The 20,995-nt window shown below is 59.0% G+C and overlaps 2 protein-coding genes across 2 annotated transcripts in view; one reads left to right on the forward strand and one right to left on the reverse strand.

The window, feature by feature from the left end:
- The window catches only part of LOC127587387 (aminopeptidase N-like), a 36,472-nt gene extending 25,314 nt beyond the window's left edge, over window positions 1-11,158 (forward strand). The window contains 10 exon segments of the mRNA XM_052045686.1: window positions 63-139; window positions 768-904; window positions 1,646-1,701; window positions 2,498-2,645; window positions 3,129-3,223; window positions 4,084-4,194; window positions 5,092-5,259; window positions 7,607-7,747; window positions 8,744-8,822; window positions 11,009-11,158. Of these exon segments, the coding sequence (XP_051901646.1) occupies window positions 63-139; window positions 768-904; window positions 1,646-1,701; window positions 2,498-2,645; window positions 3,129-3,223; window positions 4,084-4,194; window positions 5,092-5,259; window positions 7,607-7,747; window positions 8,744-8,822; window positions 11,009-11,158 (1,162 nt within the window).
- Window positions 11,159-15,455: 4,297 nt separating this feature from the next.
- Window positions 15,456-20,713, reverse strand: LOC127587523 (uncharacterized). The gene is made up of 2 exons (XM_052045917.1): window positions 20,624-20,713; window positions 15,456-17,163 (listed from the first exon to the last, which is right to left on the reverse strand). The coding sequence occupies exon 2, from the start codon at window positions 17,059-17,061 to the stop codon at window positions 16,345-16,347; it is 717 nt and encodes a 238-aa protein (XP_051901877.1). The 5' UTR covers window positions 17,062-17,163; window positions 20,624-20,713; the 3' UTR covers window positions 15,456-16,344.
- Window positions 20,714-20,995: the final 282 nt, after the last annotated feature.

The raw sequence follows: 20,995 nt of genomic DNA on the forward strand, positions 1-20,995 counted from the left end.
GCGCGGGCAGTGGGAATGCGAGCGGCTCAGAGGCTGACCCACATCTGCGTCTCCGTTCCCAGGTACACGTGGTACATCCCAGTGACCTGGCAACTGAACACCAGCCTGCAGAACACGATCTGGATCAACAGAACGAGACGTACGCACCTCCGCTCATCCCCCCCCGCGCACACATCGCGTGTTCCCGTCGGGATAAAGGAATTACCAGCCAAACGTTGGTGCAGTCCAGATGGGGGGTCTCGACCCGAAACATCGTCTGTCCACTTCCCCCCACAGGTGCTGCCCGATCCGTTGAGTTCCTCCAGCACCTTGTGTGTTGATCCAGACTCTGCTGTTTTTCTTGTGTCTCTTGCTGTTCAAACGGAAGGGCTGGTTACAGGAACCAGACGCAGGCTCAGAATTCAGCCGCAGAATATTCCCAGACACATGATATTTGCCCAGATTCCCGCCCATGCAGTCCCTGCCCTGGGTGTGCGTGATGGGATGTTGTGGAGGGAGCTTCACCCTGTGTCTGACCCCGGGAGTGTGTGACGGATGGTGTGGAGGGAGCTTCACCCTGTGTCTGACCCCGGGAGTGTGTGATGGGATGGTGTGGAGGGAGCTTCACCCTGTGTCTGACTCCGGGAGTGCGTGACGGGATGGTACGGAGGGACCTTCACCCTGTGTCTGACCCCGGGAGTGTGTGACGGGACGGTACGGAGGTAGCTTCACCCTGTATCTGACCCGTGCAGGGAGCTGAGTTGACCCTGTGTGTGACCTTCCCTCAGACGTGTATGTGAACAAGCTGGCGGTGAAGGATCTGACCTGGGTGTTGGTGAACATCAACGCGGTCGGCATTTACAGGGTTAATTACGACGAGGAGAACTGGGACAAGTTGCTGATCCAGCTGATGAGGAACAGGGATGTATGTCGATGCTGGGATGGGGTGGGGAGGGTGCATTCTGTGGGACGGGGGGCAGTGGGGTGGTTCATATGGGGTGTGTGTGGTGGGTGGGGTTGGTGACCCTGTGTGCAGGGCTACCTCGGTGCACCCTCTGTGCCTCGGTTCTCTCCGGAACCAGTTTCCGATGCCCCCGTGGCCACCGTCCCCCCCTCCCTGAGGCTCAGCTCCTCCCGAGCGGTGTCGAGCTGTCTCCCTGGGCTCCCTGACAACCTCCCGTCCCGGCGTGACCACAGTCTCACCTCACCCAACCTCCAACACCATGGTTGGATGCAGCGAGACCATCTCCCTCTCCCTCCCACCCTCCACACATTCTCCCTCCATCTCCCTCTCGACCAACCTTCCACTCTCCCTCTGTCCCTCGATCTCTCCCTCCCTCTCCCCTTCACTCTCCCTCCCATTCTCAGCCTCCGTCTCACCCCCTCTCCCCTCCTCTCTCTCCCTGCCCCTCCTCACTCTCTCTCGCTCCCTCCCTCCCTCGTCCCTCTCTTTCTCGGCCTCAGTTACCCTCTCTCTCTCCCTGCCTCTCCCCCTCCCCTCCTCTCATCTCATCACTGGGTGGGCCCAGTGTCCTCGTCCCCTGGAGTTCCCCTGTCCGTGACACCCCCCCCCCGCGCCCCTCCACCGCCGCTGAGCCGTCCACCGCGGGTTTGACCAGTTGAGCTACCTCTGCTCCCTCACCAGCCTCTCTCTCCTGCACCCCAGGCCATCCCAGTGATCAACCGGGCCCAGCTCATCGACGATGCCTTCAGCCTCGCTCGGTAGGAGGGGCGGGGGGGTCGCGGGGGGGTGGGGGGTGCTGCTGACTGTGCCGGGACTGTGGGGGGGGGGGGGGGAACAGCCTGCTCCCTCTGCCCGGCAGCTGGCAGTGGTCACTGTCCATCACGGCCAGGCCCAGACCGGCACAGAGCGGGCGATGTGGAAATACTCGGCGGGTCGGGCAGCAGCTGTGGAGAGGGAGGCAGAGGTAATGCTCCAGGTCCGACAACCGTGGGCCCAGCACGGGCACCTGGGTCAGCACGGACCAGATGGGCCAAAGGGCCTGTTTCCGAGCTGTGTGGCCTCCTGTCAGGTGATCACTGGAGGTTGTGGGGGGTGGTGGGGAGGGGGGATGTGGAGAGGTGTCTCCTACCACCCCCCCCACCCGCCCCCGGAGGTGGGGGCCGGAGTTTGAGAGGGGGTTCACCGTCTCCGCCAACGGTGCAGTGGGATTTTTGGGAGCTCTCTGCCCTGGGGACCGGGGTAGGTTCACGGCCAAGGGGGTGTGGGGAGGGAGGGGCGAGGGGTGGCGAGGGCAAGGTCCAGGGTCTTGTTGAACAGGACAGCAGCTTCGATGGGCCGAATGGGCTATCTATAACATTACTGAGGCAGTACAGAAGGAAGCCTGTCCTCACCGCCCCTCCCACAGCGCGGCCCCCCTCACCACTCCTCCCACAACGCTCCCTCCTCATCGCCCCTCCCGTGGCGCTCCCCCTCACCGCCCCTCCCACAGCGCGGCGCTCCCTCGGCGACGACGGGAGCCAGTGATGAGCCGACCTGTGTTGTCCCCGGGAGCAGCGGGAAGCACGTCAGGATCACGCGTGCTCTGGAGACCACGCGGTATCTGCACACGGAGACCGAGTACCTGCCCTGGGACACCCTCAGTAACCACCTCGACTACATGGAGCTGATCCTGAGGGACAACCCCGCCTACAGCCTGCTGGAGGTGAGGTGGGAGGGAGGGGAGGGGAGGGGGCGGGGGTGGGAGGGGAGAGCGTGAGGGGAGAGATGGATGCGGGGGAGGGGGAGGGATGGGGATTAGGGGATAGGAGGGGGGATGAGGGGGTCAGGGGAAGGGGAGTATGAGAGCAGGGGGATGGGAGAGGGGGGGGGAGGGGGTGAGGTGAGGCAGGAGGAGGGAGGGGGAGTAGTGAGAGAGGGAGAGGGGAGGGTCTGAGTGTGGAGGGGAGGGGGGACGGAGAGGGGTTGGCGAGGAAGGAGAAAGGGGATAGAGAAGGGAGGGGGTGGAGGGAGAGGGGGTAGGGGTACAAGGATAGACAGAGGGAGGGCGGAGGGAGGAAAGGGAGGGCGTTGAGGGGAAGCTGGCCGAGGGTAGAAAGATGGGGAGGGAGTCGAGGGGGCTGGGAGGGGAGAGACTCTGGGCGGAGGGAGGGGGCCGGTGTCACCCCCTCCTGCCGTTTCCCTGCAGGAGTACATCCTGAGCAAGGTGGGCCCCGTCTACGACTACTACCTAGAGCTGTCCGGCCCCAGGCTCGACACCGCGCCCAGTGACAGCTCCGAGCAGTGAGTATCACCGGGGTCCCGCCGCCAGGCCTCAGCCCTGTCCGAGAACCGCCCCGTCCCCCTCCACACCCCCTGCGTCACACCCCCTGCCCTGCCCTGGGCCCTCTCCCCTGGGACTGTCCTACAGGGAAGGCCTGACGCTCTGGGGGCTCCAGGGAAGCACCCCCCCACCACCCCCCTGGGCAGTGTGTGAGGGAACGGGGAGGAGGGGGAGCCGGGCTTCCCCTCCCGAAGGAGAAGGCCCTCTCCCCTGGGCCACGGGGAGCCTGGTGGTCCATCGCCCCTCCCTCGGTACCACCGGGAGCTGTGTCACGGGGAGTGGGGGGGGGGGGGAGCACAGCGAGCACACAGTCTGATCCAACCCCGCCGTCTTAACCGGCCCAGGGGAGGGGGCAGTGCAGGGTGTGAGGGGTCACAGGACTGGGACAGTAAGGGTGGGGGTCACACCGTTCCTTCCGGATCCCAGGATGGCCCCTCCCCTCCCACCCACCTCACAGCAGCCTCCTTTCCTACCACTGTCGTTCTATCCCCCTCCCTCTCTCCCTCCCCACCCCCTCACCCTCTCCTCTCCCTCTTTCCCTCTCCTCCCCCTCCTCCCTCCCTCTCTCGCCCCCCCCCCCACCCCTCACGCACACTCTGCGGGTCCTCCAGAGTTCAGGGACCCCCTCCTGTGAGCTCCCCGCGGACCCTGGGGTCCGACGACGCTGCTGATCCTTGCTCGGGGGAGGAGCTGCTTGACCTGCAATGTGGGTTGGGAGAGAGCGGGACCCGGGGGGGCTGTCGGCAGTGATCCTCGCGCCCCCCCCCCCCCCCCTGACTCTGGCTCTGACCCCGGCCCCCTCCCTCTCCTCCCTCCCCAGGTTTGCCCAGGAGGTGGTCGCTGGGATCGCCTGCTCCAACGGGCTGCAGAAGTGCAACAGGGCGGCCAGGGAGCTCTTCTCCCGTTGGATGGCGCAACCGGACGTCAACCCGTGAGTACCAGAGGCCACCCGGCCCGTTGCAACCCTTCCAGCCCTTCTGGAATGGATGGCCCATTGATCCCGACTCCCCTGTACCCTTCCCCCCTCACAGCAACCCCCGATTCACAAGAAAACACCAGAAGTAGGCCGCTCAGCCCCCACTCTTGGTCTACCCCACTATCCAATACAATCTTGGCTGATCTACACTGGCCTCACCTCCTCTTCCGCACCAGTTCCCCATCGCCCTGCCTCCCTCAGCTCCTTGGTCCTTCAAATATTTATCTCTCCCCACCTTAAATATATCCAGAGATCTGGTCTCCACACCCACCATCGGGGGCAGACAATTCCAGAGATTCACACCCCCACCCTCAGTTTGAAATGACCAGCTCTTAATTTGCAGACGTGTCTCTTACCCCACCACCCTTCACACCAGCCAACCCCTGGTGCAGTGGGGCAAATCATTTCACACCCTTTAACGGAGCCTCATGAATCCCAGGGCCTGGGGAGTGTCGCAGAACAGAGGGACCCAGGGGTACAGGTACGGTGGTTCCCTGGAAGTGGGGACACAGGGAGACAGGGAGGTGAAGAAGGCCTTTGGCACGCCAGCCTTCATCGGTTGCAGTTGGGACGTCCCCTTACAGCTGTACGGGACATTGGTGAGACCACACGTGGACTACTGTGCGCAGTTCTGGTCGCCCAGCTATAGGAAGGACGTCATTAAGCTGGAGAGGGGGCAGAGACGATTCACGAGGATGTTACCGGGACTGGAGGGCTTGAGTTACAAGGAGAGACTGGACAGGGCTAGGACTTGTTTTCCCTGGAGCGAAGGAGGCTGAGGGGTGACATTATGGAGGTTTATAACAGGGATGCCGCAGGCTTGTGTTTAACCGGGATCTTTCTCTCCCTCAGGATCCCCCCCAGCCTGCGGGCGGTGGTGTACTGCCGGTCGGTTGCCGAGGGCCACCAGGCCGAGTGGGACTTTGCCTGGAAGATGTACGAGCTGGCGGGCAGTGCGGCCGAGGCCCAGATCCTGCGCTACAGCCTGGCCTGCAGCACCAACGCCTCGGTCCTGCTCAGGTAGGCCGCGCCTGGCCCACTCGCCCCGCCCGCCCTCGCGAGGCGCGGCCCCCGCCCGCCCTGACGCGCCGCTCCCGAACGCCACGCCGGGTGTTCCGCCACAGCTCCTGTCCCCTGGCTTGTCCTCAAGCTCTGGGCCTACTGACTACTTCAAGGCCTCCCCTGGTCCTCGCCGGGCCCTCCGCAGTTCACCTTCCCCCCACTCACACTCGGGCCTCCCGCTCTGGTAGAGTCGCACAGCACAGAAACAGGCCCTTCGGCCCAACTCATCCATGCCGACCAAGATGCCCCATCCAAGCTAAGGTATTGTCACAGGTAGACAGGGCGGTGAAGAAGGCATTTGGCACGCTGGCCTTCATCAGTCAGGGCGCTGAGTACAGGAGTTGGGACGTCATGTTACAGTGGTACAGGACGTCGGTCTCAATGTCTCTTGGTCGCCCTGCTGTAGGAAAGATGCCACTAAGCAGGAAAGAGTGCAGAGGAGGTTTACGAGGATGTTGCCGGGGCTCGAGGGACTGAATCATGGAGAGAGGTTGAGCAGGTTGGGCCTGATTTCATTGGAGTGCAGGAGAATGAGGGGTGATCTTATAGAGGTGTAGAAAACCACGAGGGGCATCGATAGGGTGAATGAGCACAGTCTTTTCCCCCAAGGAGTCAAGAACTAGAGGGCACAAGTTTAAGGTGAGAGGGGGAGAGATTTAATAGGAACCTGAGGGGGCAACTTCTTCACCCAGAGGGTGGTCCGTGTGTGGAACGAGCTGCCAGAGGGAGTGGGTGAGGCAGGTTCATTAACAACGTTGAAAAGACACTTGGACAGGTCCATGGATAGGAGAGGTTTAGAGGGATACGGGCCAAACACAGGCAAATGGGACTAGTTTTGATGGGAAACTTGGTCAACACGGACCAGTTGGGCCGAAGGGCCCGCTTCCATGCTGAGTGACTCCATGACTCTAATCTTTATTAGTCACACGTACATCGAAACACACAGTGAAATGCATCTTTTGCGTAGACTGTTCTGGGAGCAGCCCGCAAGTGTCGCCACGCTTCCGGCGTCAACATAGCACGCCCAACTTCCTAACCCGTACGTCTTCGGAATGTGGGAGGAAACCGGAGCACCCGGAGGAAACCCACGCAGACACACGGGGAGAACGTACAGACTCCTTACTGGAATCGAACCCGGATCGCTGGCGCTGTAATAGCGTTACGCTGACCGCTACACTACCGTGCCTGCCTAGTCCCATTTGCCAGCGCTTGGCCCACACCCTTGTAAACCTTCCCTGATGTTCCAGTACATGACATTCCCCCTTTAATCTGCCCCCATTCCCATCTGTAAATTAACTTTACCCACAAGCACACATCAATACCATTCACACAAAGCAGGAAACAAAGTGCTGGAGGAACTCAGCGGGTCAGGCAGCATCTGTGGAGGGAAACAGACAGTTGACGTTTCGGGTCGAGACCCTGCAGCCCAGATCAAAGTCAAGGTCGAGTTCATTGTTGCGTGCACAGGCGCAATGAAAAACTTCCCTGCAGCAGCATCACGGGCACAGAGTATCAGATAAGCAGCATTCACGAGGAAAACATCAACTAAACTTAATTTTTACAACAACGAACACAATTAGAACAAAAAAAAATGGATGAAGAATCTCTCCACAGATGCTTCTCGTCCCGCTGAGTTCCTCCAGCAGATTGTATCATCTGGTACACCTCGATCAAGTCACTTCTCATCCTCCTTGTCTCCAAAGAGAAAAGCCCCAGCTCACTCAACCTATCCTCATAAGACATGCTCTCCAATCCAGGCAGCATCCTGGTAAATCTCCTCTGCACCCTCTCTAAAGCTTCCGCATCCTTCCTATAACGAGGCGACCAGAACGGAACACAATACTCCAAGTGTGGTCTGACCAGAGTTCTATAGAGCTGCGACACCTCGCCGGCTCTTGAACTCGATCCCTCGACTAATGAAGGCCTACACTCCATACGCCTTCTTAACAACCCTATCGACCTGCGCTGCAACCTTGAGGGATCTATGGACGTGGACCCCAAGATCCCTCTGTTCCTCCACACTGCTAAGAGTCCTCCCATTAACCTCGTATTTTGCCTTCAAATTCGATCTCCTGAAGTGTATCACTTCGCACTTTTCTGGGTTGAACTGCATCTGCCACTTCTCAGCCCAGCTCTGCATCCTATCAATGTCCTGTTGTAACCTCCAGCAACCTTCTACACTATCCACACCACCATCGACTTTCTTGTCATCAGCAAACTTACTAACCCACCCTCCCACATCCTCATCCGTCATTTATAAAAATCTCTCTCCCTCTCTCCCTCTCACTCTCTCTCCCCGCTGAAGGTACCTATCATTGACGATGAAGCCCTGGAAGATCAGGAGACAGGACGCTTTGGCCACCATTGTCCTGGTTGCCCAGAACATCAATGGGAAGAAGCCAGCCTGGGACTTCATCAAGGGAAACTGGAGCAGCATCACAGCAGAGTAAGCTGCCTTCACCTGTCCCCTCACCCAGGGTACTGGCTCCGTCTGTCACCCCCCCCCCCACCCCCCACCCTTCCCACCCCCCCCACCCCCCCCCAACCCACCCTTCCCACACCCCCCCCACCCCCCACCCCCCACCAACCCACCCTTCCCACACCCCCCCCCACCCCCCCCCACCCCCCCACAAACCCACCCTTCCCAAACTGGAGAATTTCACTTTTGTTCATAGTCCCCCCAATCCTACACCGATCCCCCCTCCCAGATTCTACCCTCACCCTCACACCAGGGGGGCGATTCACAATGGCCGGTTAACCCACCGACCCCGAACGTCGTTGGATGTGGGAGGGAACCGGAGCCCCCGGGGAAACCCACGCGGTCACGGGGAGAGTGTGCAGACTCCACACACACGCACACACGCACACACACGTGCACGCACGCGCACACACACACACCACACACGCACACACACACACACACACGCACACACACACATGCACACACACACACACACGCACGCACACACACACACAGCACCAGAGGTCAGGATTGAACCCTGTTCTCTGGAGCAGTGAGGCAGTGGCTCTACCCGCTGTGTGAATGTGTGTCTGTGTGAGTGTGAGTGTATCTACTCCCCCCTCAGCCTCCTTCGCTCCAAGGAAAACAGTCCCCCTGTCCAGTCTCCCCCCCACAATTAAACCCCTCCAATCCAGGCGAGGTCCCGGTGAATCCCCCTCTCCAGTGCAGTCACCCCCCAATCCCAGAAGTGCACAGAGCTCTCCGGAGGCAGCCCGGCGGGTGGATTGTGAAGCTGGAACACGTCATCCCAACTCTTACACACCTTACCACCCCCCCCCCCCCCACCCCCAATCTATGAAGGGAACCCCTGGTTCCTTGGGGCAGGGGGAGTGTCGCTGACAAAGCTCTCTCTCTCCCTCTCTCTCCCTCTCTCCCCCCCCCTTCTCTCCCTCTCTCTCTCCCCCCCCCTCCCTCCGGCAGGTTCAACATGCCAGAGGCGATCGTGGGTCTGCTCGAGGGCATCACCTCCAGGTTCTCTACCGAGGAAGACCTGCAGGAGGTCAGTGCCCCCGCCGTCCGACCCGGGGGGGGGGAGGGTGGAGGGAGGTGCGCAGCAAGATCCCACGGGCAGCCCCGAGGGACATGCGTAGGGAGCTCCCCTGCCCATCTCCCGAGGAGAAGGGCCTCGGTCCAACGCCTCACTCCGAAGGCAGTGCCGCACTCCCTCGGCAGTGCGCAGGAGCGGGACGTGAGCCTGGAAAATGGGATTGGGGGGGTGTCCCTGCAGAGGATGTAGGTCCCTGGGTCCTGACCCAGGGCGCTGAGACATCTCGTGTTCATGGGAGTTACGCTCTCTGGCGGGGCGCTGGCGATGAGGGGAACCTTGTGCCGGCCTCCGTGGATGAGCCAGGTCACTGAAACAAACTCCGGAATCTCCTCCCTCCATTTCCGGCCTTCCCGTCGGGATACGGTGTCAAACCAGCCCCAATTCCCAGCTGCTCCACACCCCCTGGCGTGACCCCATCTCACGAACAGTCCCCTTAGGCGGTGTTTGTGATGTGCGAGTACAGAGCACAACCCCGTGCCACAGGGACGGAGGGGTGCTGGGGGGTTGTCAGCCCCCACCCTGGGGGAAGGTCTCTGCGCTTCCTCCAGTAGCCCCCAGAGAGGGCAGGAGGACCTTGCTTCTGCACCTCCCCGAGGTCTGACACCCCCGGCATCTGACAGTGCATCTGAGGGAGCTGGGGTTAGACAGGGGGAGCTGGGGTTTCAGGGTTAGACTGGGGGTGCTGGGGTTAGACTGGGGGAGCTGGGGGTTTCAGGGTTAGACTGGGGGAGCTGGGGTTAGACAGGGGGAGCTGGGGTTTCAGGGTTCGACTGGGGGTGCTGGGGTTAGACTGGGGGAGCTGGGGGTTTCAGGGTTAGACTGGGGGAGCTGGGGTTTCAGGGTTAGACTGGGGGGAGATGGGTTAGACTGGGGGAGCTGGGGTTACAGGGTTAGACTGGGGGAGCTGGGGTTAGAACAGGGGGAGCTGGGGTTTCAGGGTTAGACTGGGGAGCTGGGGTTTCAGGGTTAGACTGGGGGTGCTGGGGTTAGACTGGGGGAGCTGGGGTTTCAGGGTTAGACTGGGGGGAGCTGGGGTTTCAGGGTTAGACTGGGGGAGCTGGGGTTAGAACTCGGGAGCTGGGGTTAGACTGGGGGATCTGGGTTAGACAGGGGGAGCTCGGGGTTTCAGGGTTAGATTGGGGGAGCTGGGGTTAGACTGGGGGAGCTGGGGTTAGACTGGGGGAGCTGGGGTTAGACTGGGGGAGCTGGGGTTTCAGGGTTAGACTGGGGGAGCTGGGGTTACAGGGTTAGACGGGGAGCTGGGGTTAGACTGGTGGAGCTGGGGTTAGACTGGGGGAGCTGGGGTTACAGGGTCAGACTGGGGGAGCTGGGGTTTCAGGGTTAGACTGGGGGAGCTGGGGTTAGACTGGGGGAGCTGGGGTTACAGGGTTAGACTGGGGGAGCTGGGGGTAGACTGGGGGAGCTGGGGTTACAGGGTTAGACTGGGGGAGCTGGGGTTTCAGGGTTAGACTGGGGGAGCTGGGGTTACAGGGTTAGACTGGGGGAGCTGGGGTTAGACTGGGGGAGCTGGGGTTTCAGGGTTAGACTGGGGGAGCTGGGGTTACAGGGTTAGACTGGGGGAGCTGGGGTTACAGGGTTAGACTGTGGGAGCTGGGGTTAGACTGGGGGAGCTGGGATTAGACTGGGGGAGCTGGGGTTTCAGGGTTCGACTGGGGGAGCTGGGTTTCAGGGTTAGACTGGGGGAGCTGGGGTTATACTGGGGGAGCTGGGGTTTCAAGGGTTAGACTGGGGGAGCTGGGTCTCAGGGTTAGACTGGGGGAGCTGGGGTTTCAGGGTTAGACTGGGGGAGCTGGGGTTTCAGGGTTAGACTGGGGAGCTGGGGTTTCAGGGGTTAGACTGGGGGGAGCTGGGTTAGACTAGGTGAGGCTGGGGTCTCAGGGTAGACCGGGGGAGCTGGGGTTTTTCTACTTGAACCAAAGAAGCCAGCACAGACTCGATGGGCCGAACGGCCTGCTGTGCCGTCTTCCTTCTCTGACACCACACCCCATTCTGTTCTGCATGTCGCGTCTCCTATGGATCCCTCCCGCTGCACTGGGGGGGGGGGTCTCTGTGCCAACACGACCCCCATCCCCCCACCCCACTACCCCTCAGTGTGACTCTCCCTCTTCTCCTCCCAGCTGAAGGAGTTCAGGCACCTGATCAAGGGCGGCGGACTGCGCTCCGTCACGCGCTTCCTGGACAAGGCGATCGCGCGGACCGCGTCCTACATCCAGTGGCGGAAGGAGAACGAGCAGGAGATCTACCAGTGGGTCAACAACAATCTCTGAGCACTGGCCATCTCCCCTCTGCGTGCCCTGGTGTCTCCGGGCCGCACCCCCCACCCCCGCCCCCGTGCTCGGACGCACGCTCCTGCTCCCTTGGCTGCATCCGCTCTGTCGGAGATACAGCGCGGTTTGCCCGTGGGCAGTACCATACCCCTTGCCTGTCCCTCACCGATGGTGCACGGTGGGGGCTTGGTGGGACCCCCAGTTCCGTGGGTGCACGGTCGCCTGGGCTTGTGGCACGCCGTTCAGGCCTCGGACCGTCTCCGCTCCCCGCCGTCCGCCCGCGAGACCCTGCCCCAGATGGTGCACACCCCAGCCTCCTTCTGGAACTCTCTTCCTCTGCGGATGTGTCCCCACACAGTACTTAGTAAAAAATAATTCATATTCCAGAGTTTCTCTGCAGAATCTTTTCACCATCTTGCTACTTGGCAAAGGGATCACCTCACTCAGCAAACGTCTTCATCGACACAAAAATCAGTGGAGATGTGGACGGTGTAGGGGGTTGGCAAAGGATACAGTGGGGTATAGATCAGTCGCAGATCTGGCAGAGAAGTGGCAGATGCAGTTTAATCCGGGCAAGTGTGAGGTGTTGAACTTTGGGAGATCAAATGTAAGGGGAAAGTGTACAGATCCTGGCAGGACCCTCATCCGCATGGGTGCACAGGGGGATATTGGGGTCCGAGTCCATAGCTCGCTGAGAGTGGCCACACAAGTAGACAGGGTGGTAAATAAGGCGTACGGCACGCTCGCCTTTATTAGGCTGTTGAGTACAGGCGTCAGGAAGTCACACTGCAGCTGTATAAAACTCTGGTCAGGCCGCACCGCGCGCAGTTCTGGTCACCCCGTTACAGGAAGGGTGTGGGGGCTTTGGAGAGGGTGCAGAAGAGGTTCACCGGGACGCCGCCTGGATTAGAGGGCACGAGCTATAAGGAGAGGTCGGACAAACTCGGGCTGTTTTCTCTGCAGCGGCAGAGGCTGAGGGGAGACGTGATAGAGGTTTATAAGATTATGAGAGGCACAGATAGAGCAGACAAAGGATTTTTCCCACGTTGAAAGGTCAAATACCAGAGGGCAGGTATTTAAGGCGAGAGGGGGAGAGTTCAGAGGAGACGTGCGGAGCAAGTTCTTTTTACACAGAGAGCGGTGGGTGCCTGGAGTGTGGTGCCAGGGGTGGGGGTGGAGGCAGATACGACAGAGGGGTTTAAGAGGCATTTAGACAGACACATGAACAGGCAGGAAATGGAGGGAGCAGCAGGGTTTGGTCCTCATGCTCAGCACAGATGGTGGGCCGAAGGGCCTCTTGCGGTGCTGTACCCTTCTGTGGTCTGTGGTTTACAACAAACAACTCACGCAGTGGTTGATACAACAGTGTGTCAAAAGCTGCACTGCTTTGCTACTAACGTCGAAGCCACTGGCCCACAGTTCCTCCGGCAGTACAGTGAGACCAGCAGTGTTCTAGCAAACCTCAGCTCAGGGGTTAGTTACTTATAACCACACTGAAGGAGTCTATTTGGCCCATCGAGATAATGCTGGCTCCCGTCAGCCCCATTCCCCATCTTTTTATTTCCCAGTGGCCCTGCGACTTTCTCTCCCTCAACCACACACCTGGGGGGGGGGGGGCAGTGATTCTCAGCAGCCGATTAACCCTCCGACCCCCGCGTGTTGTTGGGATGTTGGGGGGGAGCCGGAGCCCCCGGGGGAAACGCACGCGGTCACAGGGAGAGCGTGCAGTCTCCACACACACGACACACACACAGGCACACACAGACACACTCACACACACACACACAGCCCCGGAGGCCGGGATCTGACCATGTCTCTGGAGCCATGAGTCAGAGGTCCTCTGAGTCCCTACTGGCCAAGCTTGGATCAGGTTGCCACTGACGGGGTTTGGAACAGCCGGGGTTGGGCTATTGACATTAAACCTTGGTCGTCCCCCTTCTTCCTGAGAGATGATCGTGGTCTGTGGGTCTACATGGTCCGACAGTGTTGCCATAAGGACTGGTGCTGGCCGCTCCCATTCCCACTGGCCCCGGCACATTTACCAGACCCTCCCGCATTACTGAGGGGATCCTGCCCAAGTGCCTGGTTCTTGAACAGAATGTTAGGATCCTCCGAAGGGGAGACCTGGGACCCTGCCCCATTTCAGGGACCCCGGCGCTGGGACCCTGCCCCATTTCAGGGACCCCGGTGCTGGGACCCTGCCCCAATTCAGGGACCCCGGTGCTGGGACCCTGCCCCAATTCAGGGACCCCGGCGCTGGGACCCTGTCACTAGGACCCTGCAGGGGGTCGGGACAGCTCGCCCTCAGCCCCACCAACTCTGCTCCCAGCACCAAACTCCTCTCACCCTGTGCCGACCCCCCACTAATCTACCCTCCGCCCCACCCACCTCCTGAGGGCCCAACCGACACCCCCTCCCTGGTCCGTCAATGCTCAACCTCCACCCACTGCAATTTGCTTATCGCCGAAACAGGTCTGCGGCAGACGCCATCTCCCTGGCCCTACACTCAGCTCTGGAGCATCTGGACAGTAAAGACACTTACGTTAGACTATTGTTTATTGACTACAGTTCTGCCTTCAATACAATAATCCCGAGCAAGCTTGTCACCAAACTCCGAGACCTAGGACTCAACACCTCCCTCTGTAACTGGATCCTTGACTTTCTAACAAACAGACCGCAATCAGTGAGGATAGGCAGCAATACCTCCGGCACGATTATTCTCAACACTGGTGCCCCACAAGGCTGCGTCCTCAGCCCTCTACTCTACTCCCTATACACTCATGACTGTGCGGCCAGATTCTGCTCTAACCCCATCTACAAGTTTGCAGATGACACCACCATAGTGGGTCAGATCTCAAACAGCGATGAGTCGGAGTACAGGAAGGAGATAGAGAGCTTACTGGAATGGTGTGATGACAACAACCTTTCCCTCAATGTCAACAAAACTAAAGAGCTGGTCATTGACTTCAGGAAAGTTGGGCGGTGTACATGCACCCGTCTACATCAATGGTGCTGAGGTCGAGAGGGTTGAGAGCTTCAAGTTCCTGGGAGTGAACATCACCAACAGCCTGTCCTGGTCCAACCACATAGATGTCACGGCCAAGAAAGCTCACCAGTACCTCTACTTCCTCAGGAGGCTAAAGAAATTCGGCATGTCCCCAATGACACTCACTGACTTTTATCGATGCACCATAGAAAGCATCCTATCTGGATGTATCTCTGCTTGGGACGGCAACTGCTCTGCCCAGGACCCCAAGAAGCTGCAGAGAGTTGTGGACACAGCCCAGCGCGTCACGGAAACCAGCCTCCCCTCCTTGGACTCTGTCTTTACCTCTCACTGCCTTGGTGAAGCAGCCTGGGTCATTCTCTCTTCTCCCCTCTCCCATCAGGTAGAAGATACAGGAGCCTGAGGGTACGTACCACCAGGCTCAATGACAGTTTCTATCCCACGGTGATAAGACTATTGAACGGTTCCCTTATACGATGAGATGGACTCTGACCTCACGATCTACCTTGTTGTGGCCCTTGCACCTTATTGTCTGCCTGCACTGCACTTTCTCTGTAACTATAACACTTTATTCTGCATACTGTTATTGTTTTACCCTACTACTACACTGCACTGTGTAATGAATTGACCTGTACGATCGGTATGCAAGGCAAGTTTTTCACTGTACCTCAGTACAAGTGACCATAATAAACCAATACACCAGACTGACCAGAGAGCTGCCAAACCCCACTCTGGGACCCAGAGACAGACTCACCCCGATTCCCCCACCCAGGCCTCCTGGTTCCCAATCAAACCTTGTCCCGTTGTCCTGAATCTCTTTGACTCTTCCCCCCATCAGACCAGCCTTACATTTTCAAACCCCATGCCTTGTCTTTTATTCTCCTGCATTAATCTCCCTGCCAAAAACTCTCCACATTGGTATCGGTTTATTACTGTCACATGTACCGAGATACGGTGAGAAGCTTTAGTCTGCGTGCCATCCAGACAGCTCATTCCGTACATAAGTACAGTGAGGTACTAAAAAGGAAAACAAAATGCAGAATAAAGTGTCCCAGCTACAGAGAAAGTGCAGTGCAGGCAGACAATAAGGTGCAAGGGCCACGACGAGGTCGATTGTGAGGTCAAGGGTCCGTCTTTATCGTCGAAGAGGTCTGTTCTAGACTGACAACAGCAGGATAGAAGCTGTCCTTGAGCCTGGTGGTACGTGCTCTCAGGCCTTTGTATCTTCTGCCCCACGGGGGGTGGGGGGCGGGGGAAGAGGGAACGTCCGGGGCGGGTGGGGGTCTTCGATTCCGTCGGCTGCTTTCCCGAGGCAGAAGGAAGTGCAGACAGAATCGATGGAGATGTCCAGCACATCGCCGTCGCCGTCCCGAGCCGTGATGCATCCCGATAGGATGCTTTCTACGGTGCATCTGTAAAAATTGGTGAGGGGTCGATGGGGACGTGCCGAATTTCCTTAGCCCCCTGAGGAAGTGGAGGCGCTGGTGAGCTTTCTATGTGGCTGGACCAGGACCAAGTGCACAAGCAGCGGAAAGGTGTGGTGTTCACAGAGGAGGGTCCGTAGACAGGGGGGAAGCTCTGTGGAACAGGCAGGTCCTGAGGATTCTTGTCCAGTGGGATGGTGATGGGAGAGCATCACAGAACTGGGAGGAGGCCACTCAGCCTTTTATACCTGCTCCCCCATTTAATAAGATCGTGGCTAATCTTTGACCTCAGTGTCACTCTCCTGCTGTAACCCAGCGTCTCTCCATTCCTTTCATATCGATATCCCCTGGGGAGAGAATTGCGCAGATTCCCCTTGCTCTGGGTGAGGAGGTTTCTCTCCATCTCTGTCCTGAACGGTTGACTGAGTATTCTGAGACCATGGCCTCAGGTGCTGGACTCACCAGCCCTGCATCTAAAGGCAATGTCAAATTGACAGGTGCAACGTAAAACTTCCCTGCAGCAGCGTCACGGACACAGAGCATCAGATAAGCAGCATTCACAAGAAAAACATAACTTATACATACTCAATGTAACTGCACTGTGTAATGAATTGACCTGTACGATCAGTATGCAAGACAAGTTTTTCACTGTACCTCAGTACAAGTGACAATAATAAACCAATACCAATGCATGCTATTTACAAGAGAAAAAACACAATTAGAACAAAAGAAGTCCATTTTAATGCAAAGTGTTGTTAAACTCTAGAGATTAGGGTTGTGCCGGTCAGTTCAAGAGCCGAATGGTTGAAGGGAAGTCGCTGTTCCTGAACCTGGTGGTGCGGGGTCTTCAGGCTTCTGTACCTCCTGCCCGACGGGAGCTGTGAGAAGACGGCACGGCCCGGATGGCGGGGATCTTTGATGATGAACGTTGCCTTCTTGAGGCAGCACCTCCTGTAGATACTCCCGATGGTGGGGAGGGATGTGCCCGTGATGTATTGGGCAGAGTCCGCTACTCTCTGCAGCTTTTTGCGGTCCTGCGCATTTGAATCGCCGTCCCAGACCCTGATGCGACCAGTCAGTAGACTTTCAGCAGTACATCTGTAGAAGCTTGTTAGAATGTTCGGTGACAAGCTGAACCTCCATAATCTCCTAAGGAAGTAAAGACGCTGGCGCGCCTTCCTTGTGACCGCGTCTACGTGCTGGGCCCAGGACAGGTCGTCCGATATGTTAATGCCCAGGGATTTAAAGCTGCTGACCCTCTCCACCGCCGGTCTGCCAACGTAGACTGGCGCCTGTTCGCCCTCCTTCCCAGTCCTGAAGTCAACCATCGGCTCTTTAGTTTTGCTGACGTTGAGCTCTATCCTGCCAAACACTAAGAAGTTTGCATGTTCCAATGGGCCTCTCATTCTCCTAAACTCCAGAGACTGATTAACCTCTCCTCCCAGAACAAACCCGGCGTTCCAGGAATCCATCTGGTGAACCTTCGTTGGACTCCCTGTATCACATGTACGTTCTTCCTCAGGTCGGGAGACCAGGCCTGTACACAATATTCCAGATGTGGTCTCACCAGGTCCCTGTCCGAAAGACATGTCCATACTTGTATTCAGAGTATGCAATAAAGACCACCCACCATACCTGTGGCCTCCCTGCTGTATCCGTACATTAACTTTCAGTGACTGGTGAACACAACACCTTTCAATCTCTCTCCAATTCAAAAATACTCCCATCTTATTTTTTTCTAGAGTCATAGAGAGACACAGCAAGGAAACAGACCCTTCGGCCCATCGAATCCATGCTGACCCATTTACACTAATCCTATATTAGTTTCATAAATTTCGCCACTAATTTTCACCCGGCTCTGCAATTCACTTGGACTCTCTCTGACACCTCCCTCTCCTTCCTCGATCTTTCCGTCTCCATCTCAGGAGATTCCTTAGCTACCGACATCTTCCACAGACCCACTGACACCCACAAGGCAAGACAAGGGAGCAGAAGCAGGCCATTCGGCCCATTGAGTCTGCTCCAAGGAAGGAGGGGGGGGGGGGGAGGAGAGAAAAAAAATTAATCCACATCTACCTCGATCACAGCTCCTCCCACCCTGTCTCTTGCAAGGACATGATCCCTTCCTCTCAATTTCTCCGCCTCCGCCCCCACGATGAGGCTTTCCACTCCAGGACATCCGAGATGTCCAACTTCTTTACTTCCGGGGCTTCCCCCCCCGACTATGGTCAAGAGAGCTCACAGCCGTATCTTCACAACTTCCCGCACCTCCGCTCTCACCCCCACCCCTCCCAGACCCACCAGGGATAGGGTCCCCTTTGTCCTCACATTTCATCCCATCAGCCCACGTATCCAACATATCATTCTCCGCCACTTCCGCCATCTCCAACGGGACCCCAACACCAGTATATCTTCCCCTCCCCACCCCTTCCTGCCTTTTGCAGGGACCGCTCTCTCCGTGACTCCCTAGTTCACTCCTCCCCCCCCCCCCCCACCCCGGGGACTTTCCACTGCCCCCCATAGGTGCAACACCTGCCCCTACACCACCCCCATAACCTCCATCCAGGGACCCAAACAGTCCTTTCAGGTGAGCCAGAGCTTCACCTGCACCTCCCCGAATATCATCGGCTGCATTCGGTGCTCCGAGTGCGGCCTCTTCTACATCGGGGAGACCAAACGCAGGCTCGGTGACCGTTTCGCAGAAACGTGCGCTCCGTCCGTAACCGCGACCTGCATCTGCCCGACGCCAGTCACTTCAACTCCCCCTCCCGCACTGTCACTGATACGTCAGTCCTCGGCCTCCTCCACTGCCGGGAGAAGTCCAAGCGCAAACTAGAGCAGCAGCACCTCATCTTCCGTCTTGGGACCTTGCAGCCTGATGGCATGAACATTGAATTCTCCCACTTGAGGTAACCCCCACCCCCTTCCCCACCCCACCATGCCTCTTCCCTTTCCAAGCCTCTTTTTTCCTACCTTATTTGACCCGTCCCCCGGTGGATCTGCTCTCCCCTCCTCCCCCGCACCTACCCATCACCATCTCTTCCCTGCATCAACCTATCACCCACCCTGTGCCCACCCCACCACCCCGCTTTTGTCCACCTATCACTGCCCTGCTTTTCCCTCCTATATATCGGGCTTCCCCTTTTCCCATCTTCAGTCCTGAAGAAGGGTCCTGACCCGAAACGTTGACCGCCTGCTTTTCTCCACGGATGCTGCCTGGCCCGCTGAGTTCCTCCGGCATCAGAGTGTTTCTCAATCCTATTAGGCTCCCCACATTCCTATCAACACTCCCCCCCCCCCCAGATTCTCCCCCTCACCCCCACACTCTGGGGGGAGGGGGGGGTGCAACTTACAGTGGCCCGTGGCCATTTAACCCACCGACCCCGCACGCCGTTGGGATGTGGGAGGGAACCGGAGCCCCAACCCCCCCCCCCCCCCCCGGGGAAACCCACGCGGTCACAGGGAGAACGTGCAAGCCCCATGCACAGACGGAGCTAGAGGTCAGGATCGAACCCAGGACTCTTGAGGCAGAGGCTTGTGCCATAATATCATGAGCGAACGGACTCACATCTTTCTACACTATACTCCATCTGCCTGGTTGCTAGCTATTCACTCCGTATCCGCTCCACAGCCCACATTGCCACCTAGTTTGATCATCAATCGCAATTTTAACTCTGTGTTTAACCCATGTTGTCCCTGCCCTGTGACTGTGTGATGCAACAGTGTAGAGGGAGCCTAACTTTGCACCTAACCCCTGCCCCGGGACTGACAGAGTGTCAGTCGACCTTTCAGGTAGGGACCCTCCCTCAGGACTGGGAAGGAAGATGGCAGAAGCCAGAATAGGTAGATTGGGGGAGGAAGAGGACCTGCAGGCAGGGGAGAGGTGAGTCCAGGTGAAGGGGGGGGGGGGACAGTAGGTGGGAGATATAAGAAGCTGAGAGGTAATCAGTAGAAGAGGCAAAGGGGCTGAAGAAGGAATCTGGTAGGAGAGGGCAGTCGACCACGGAATAGAAGGAAGGAGGGTAGGGGAAAGAGAAAGGGAGGGGGGGCTACGGGGTGGGGGGGGGGAAGGAAGGAGAAAAAGTGGGCGAGAGGTCATCAAATCGATGTCGAGGCCGTCAGGTTGGAGCCTCCCGAGGCAGAATATGAGGCGTTGCCCCTCCAACCCGCCTCTGGCCTCAACGTGGCAGCGGGGGAGGCCGTGGACAGACACGTCGGTGTGGGACGGGGCGTGGGGATGAAGTGGGCGGCCACCGGGAGGTCCCGGCTGCTGCTGCTGCTGCGGCGGCGGCGGACGGAGCGAAGGTGCTCGGCGAAGTGGACACCCCAACCGGCGTGGGGTCTCTCCGATGTAGAGGGGGCCGTACCCGGAGCACCAGATGTGATGTGGACCTGATTCAGGTGGTAGCTGAAGTCCAGTGACACCACCGCACTTCTGCTGCGAACCCAGCGAGGAGGGAACCGTGTTACATTTCCAAGTGGGATGGTGCGCTACTTGGAGGGGAACCGGTAGAGAGCGGTGCGACCCGCGGCCTTTGTTCTGTCCACTTGAGGTAAGCTGTACAATTAAAACCTGACCCAACCGGACGGAACCAAACAAACCGGCCCGGACCCACCTGCCGCCCGTCCCGCCCGCCCCGGACCCACCTGCGGCCCGTCCCGTCCCGCCCCGGACCCACCTGCGGCCCGCCCCGCCCCGGACCCACCTGCGGCCCGTCCCGTCCCGCCCCGGACCCACCTGCGGCCCGTCCCGTCCCGGCCCCCCTGCGGCCCGTCCCGTCCCGCCCCGGACCCACCTGCGGCCCGTCCCGTCCCGGCCCACCTGCGGCCCGCCCCGCCCCGCCCCGGACCCACCTGCCGCCCGTCCCGCCCCGCCCCGGACCCACCTGCGGCCCGCCCCGCCCCGGACCCACCTGCGGCCCGCCCCCCCCGCCCCGGACCCACCTGCCGCCCGTCCCGCCCCGCCCCGGACCCACCTGCCGCCCGCCCCGGCCCGGACCCCGACGACCCACCTGCCGCCCGACCCCGACCCACCTGCAGCCCGGCCCCGACCCACCTGCCGCCCGCTCCCGGCCCAAGTCTGGACGATCCCAACCTAACCTGACACAACCCAAGTGCGGTCGATCCCAACCATGAACCGACTGGACTCCGGCCAATCACAGCACTGATCCAACACAACACCAGCCAGTCACAACACGGATCCCGCAGCTCTCTGGCCAATCACAACACCGATCGGACTCAAACCCACCTGACTCATTCGCGGACTGGCCAATCCGAACTCTCCCTCATTCACTGCGGCCAATCCCATCTCTGGCCAATCCAACTCAAAATGACCCAACTTCAGCCAATCAAAGCAGGCGATGGACGTGACAAATCAGAAACGACCACCCCGGACACTGACCAATC

The sequence above is a fragment of the Pristis pectinata genome, chromosome 40 (assembly GCF_009764475.1).
Source record: "Pristis pectinata isolate sPriPec2 chromosome 40, sPriPec2.1.pri, whole genome shotgun sequence".
In the NCBI taxonomy this organism is placed as follows: domain Eukaryota; kingdom Metazoa; phylum Chordata; class Chondrichthyes; order Rhinopristiformes; family Pristidae; genus Pristis; species Pristis pectinata.

What these genes read in the sequence shown, in the direction of transcription:
- LOC127587523 (XM_052045917.1), bottom strand. Translation starts at nt 17,061, where the DNA reads ATGGATTCCTGGAACGCCGGGTTTGTTCTGGGAGGAGAGGTTAATCAG.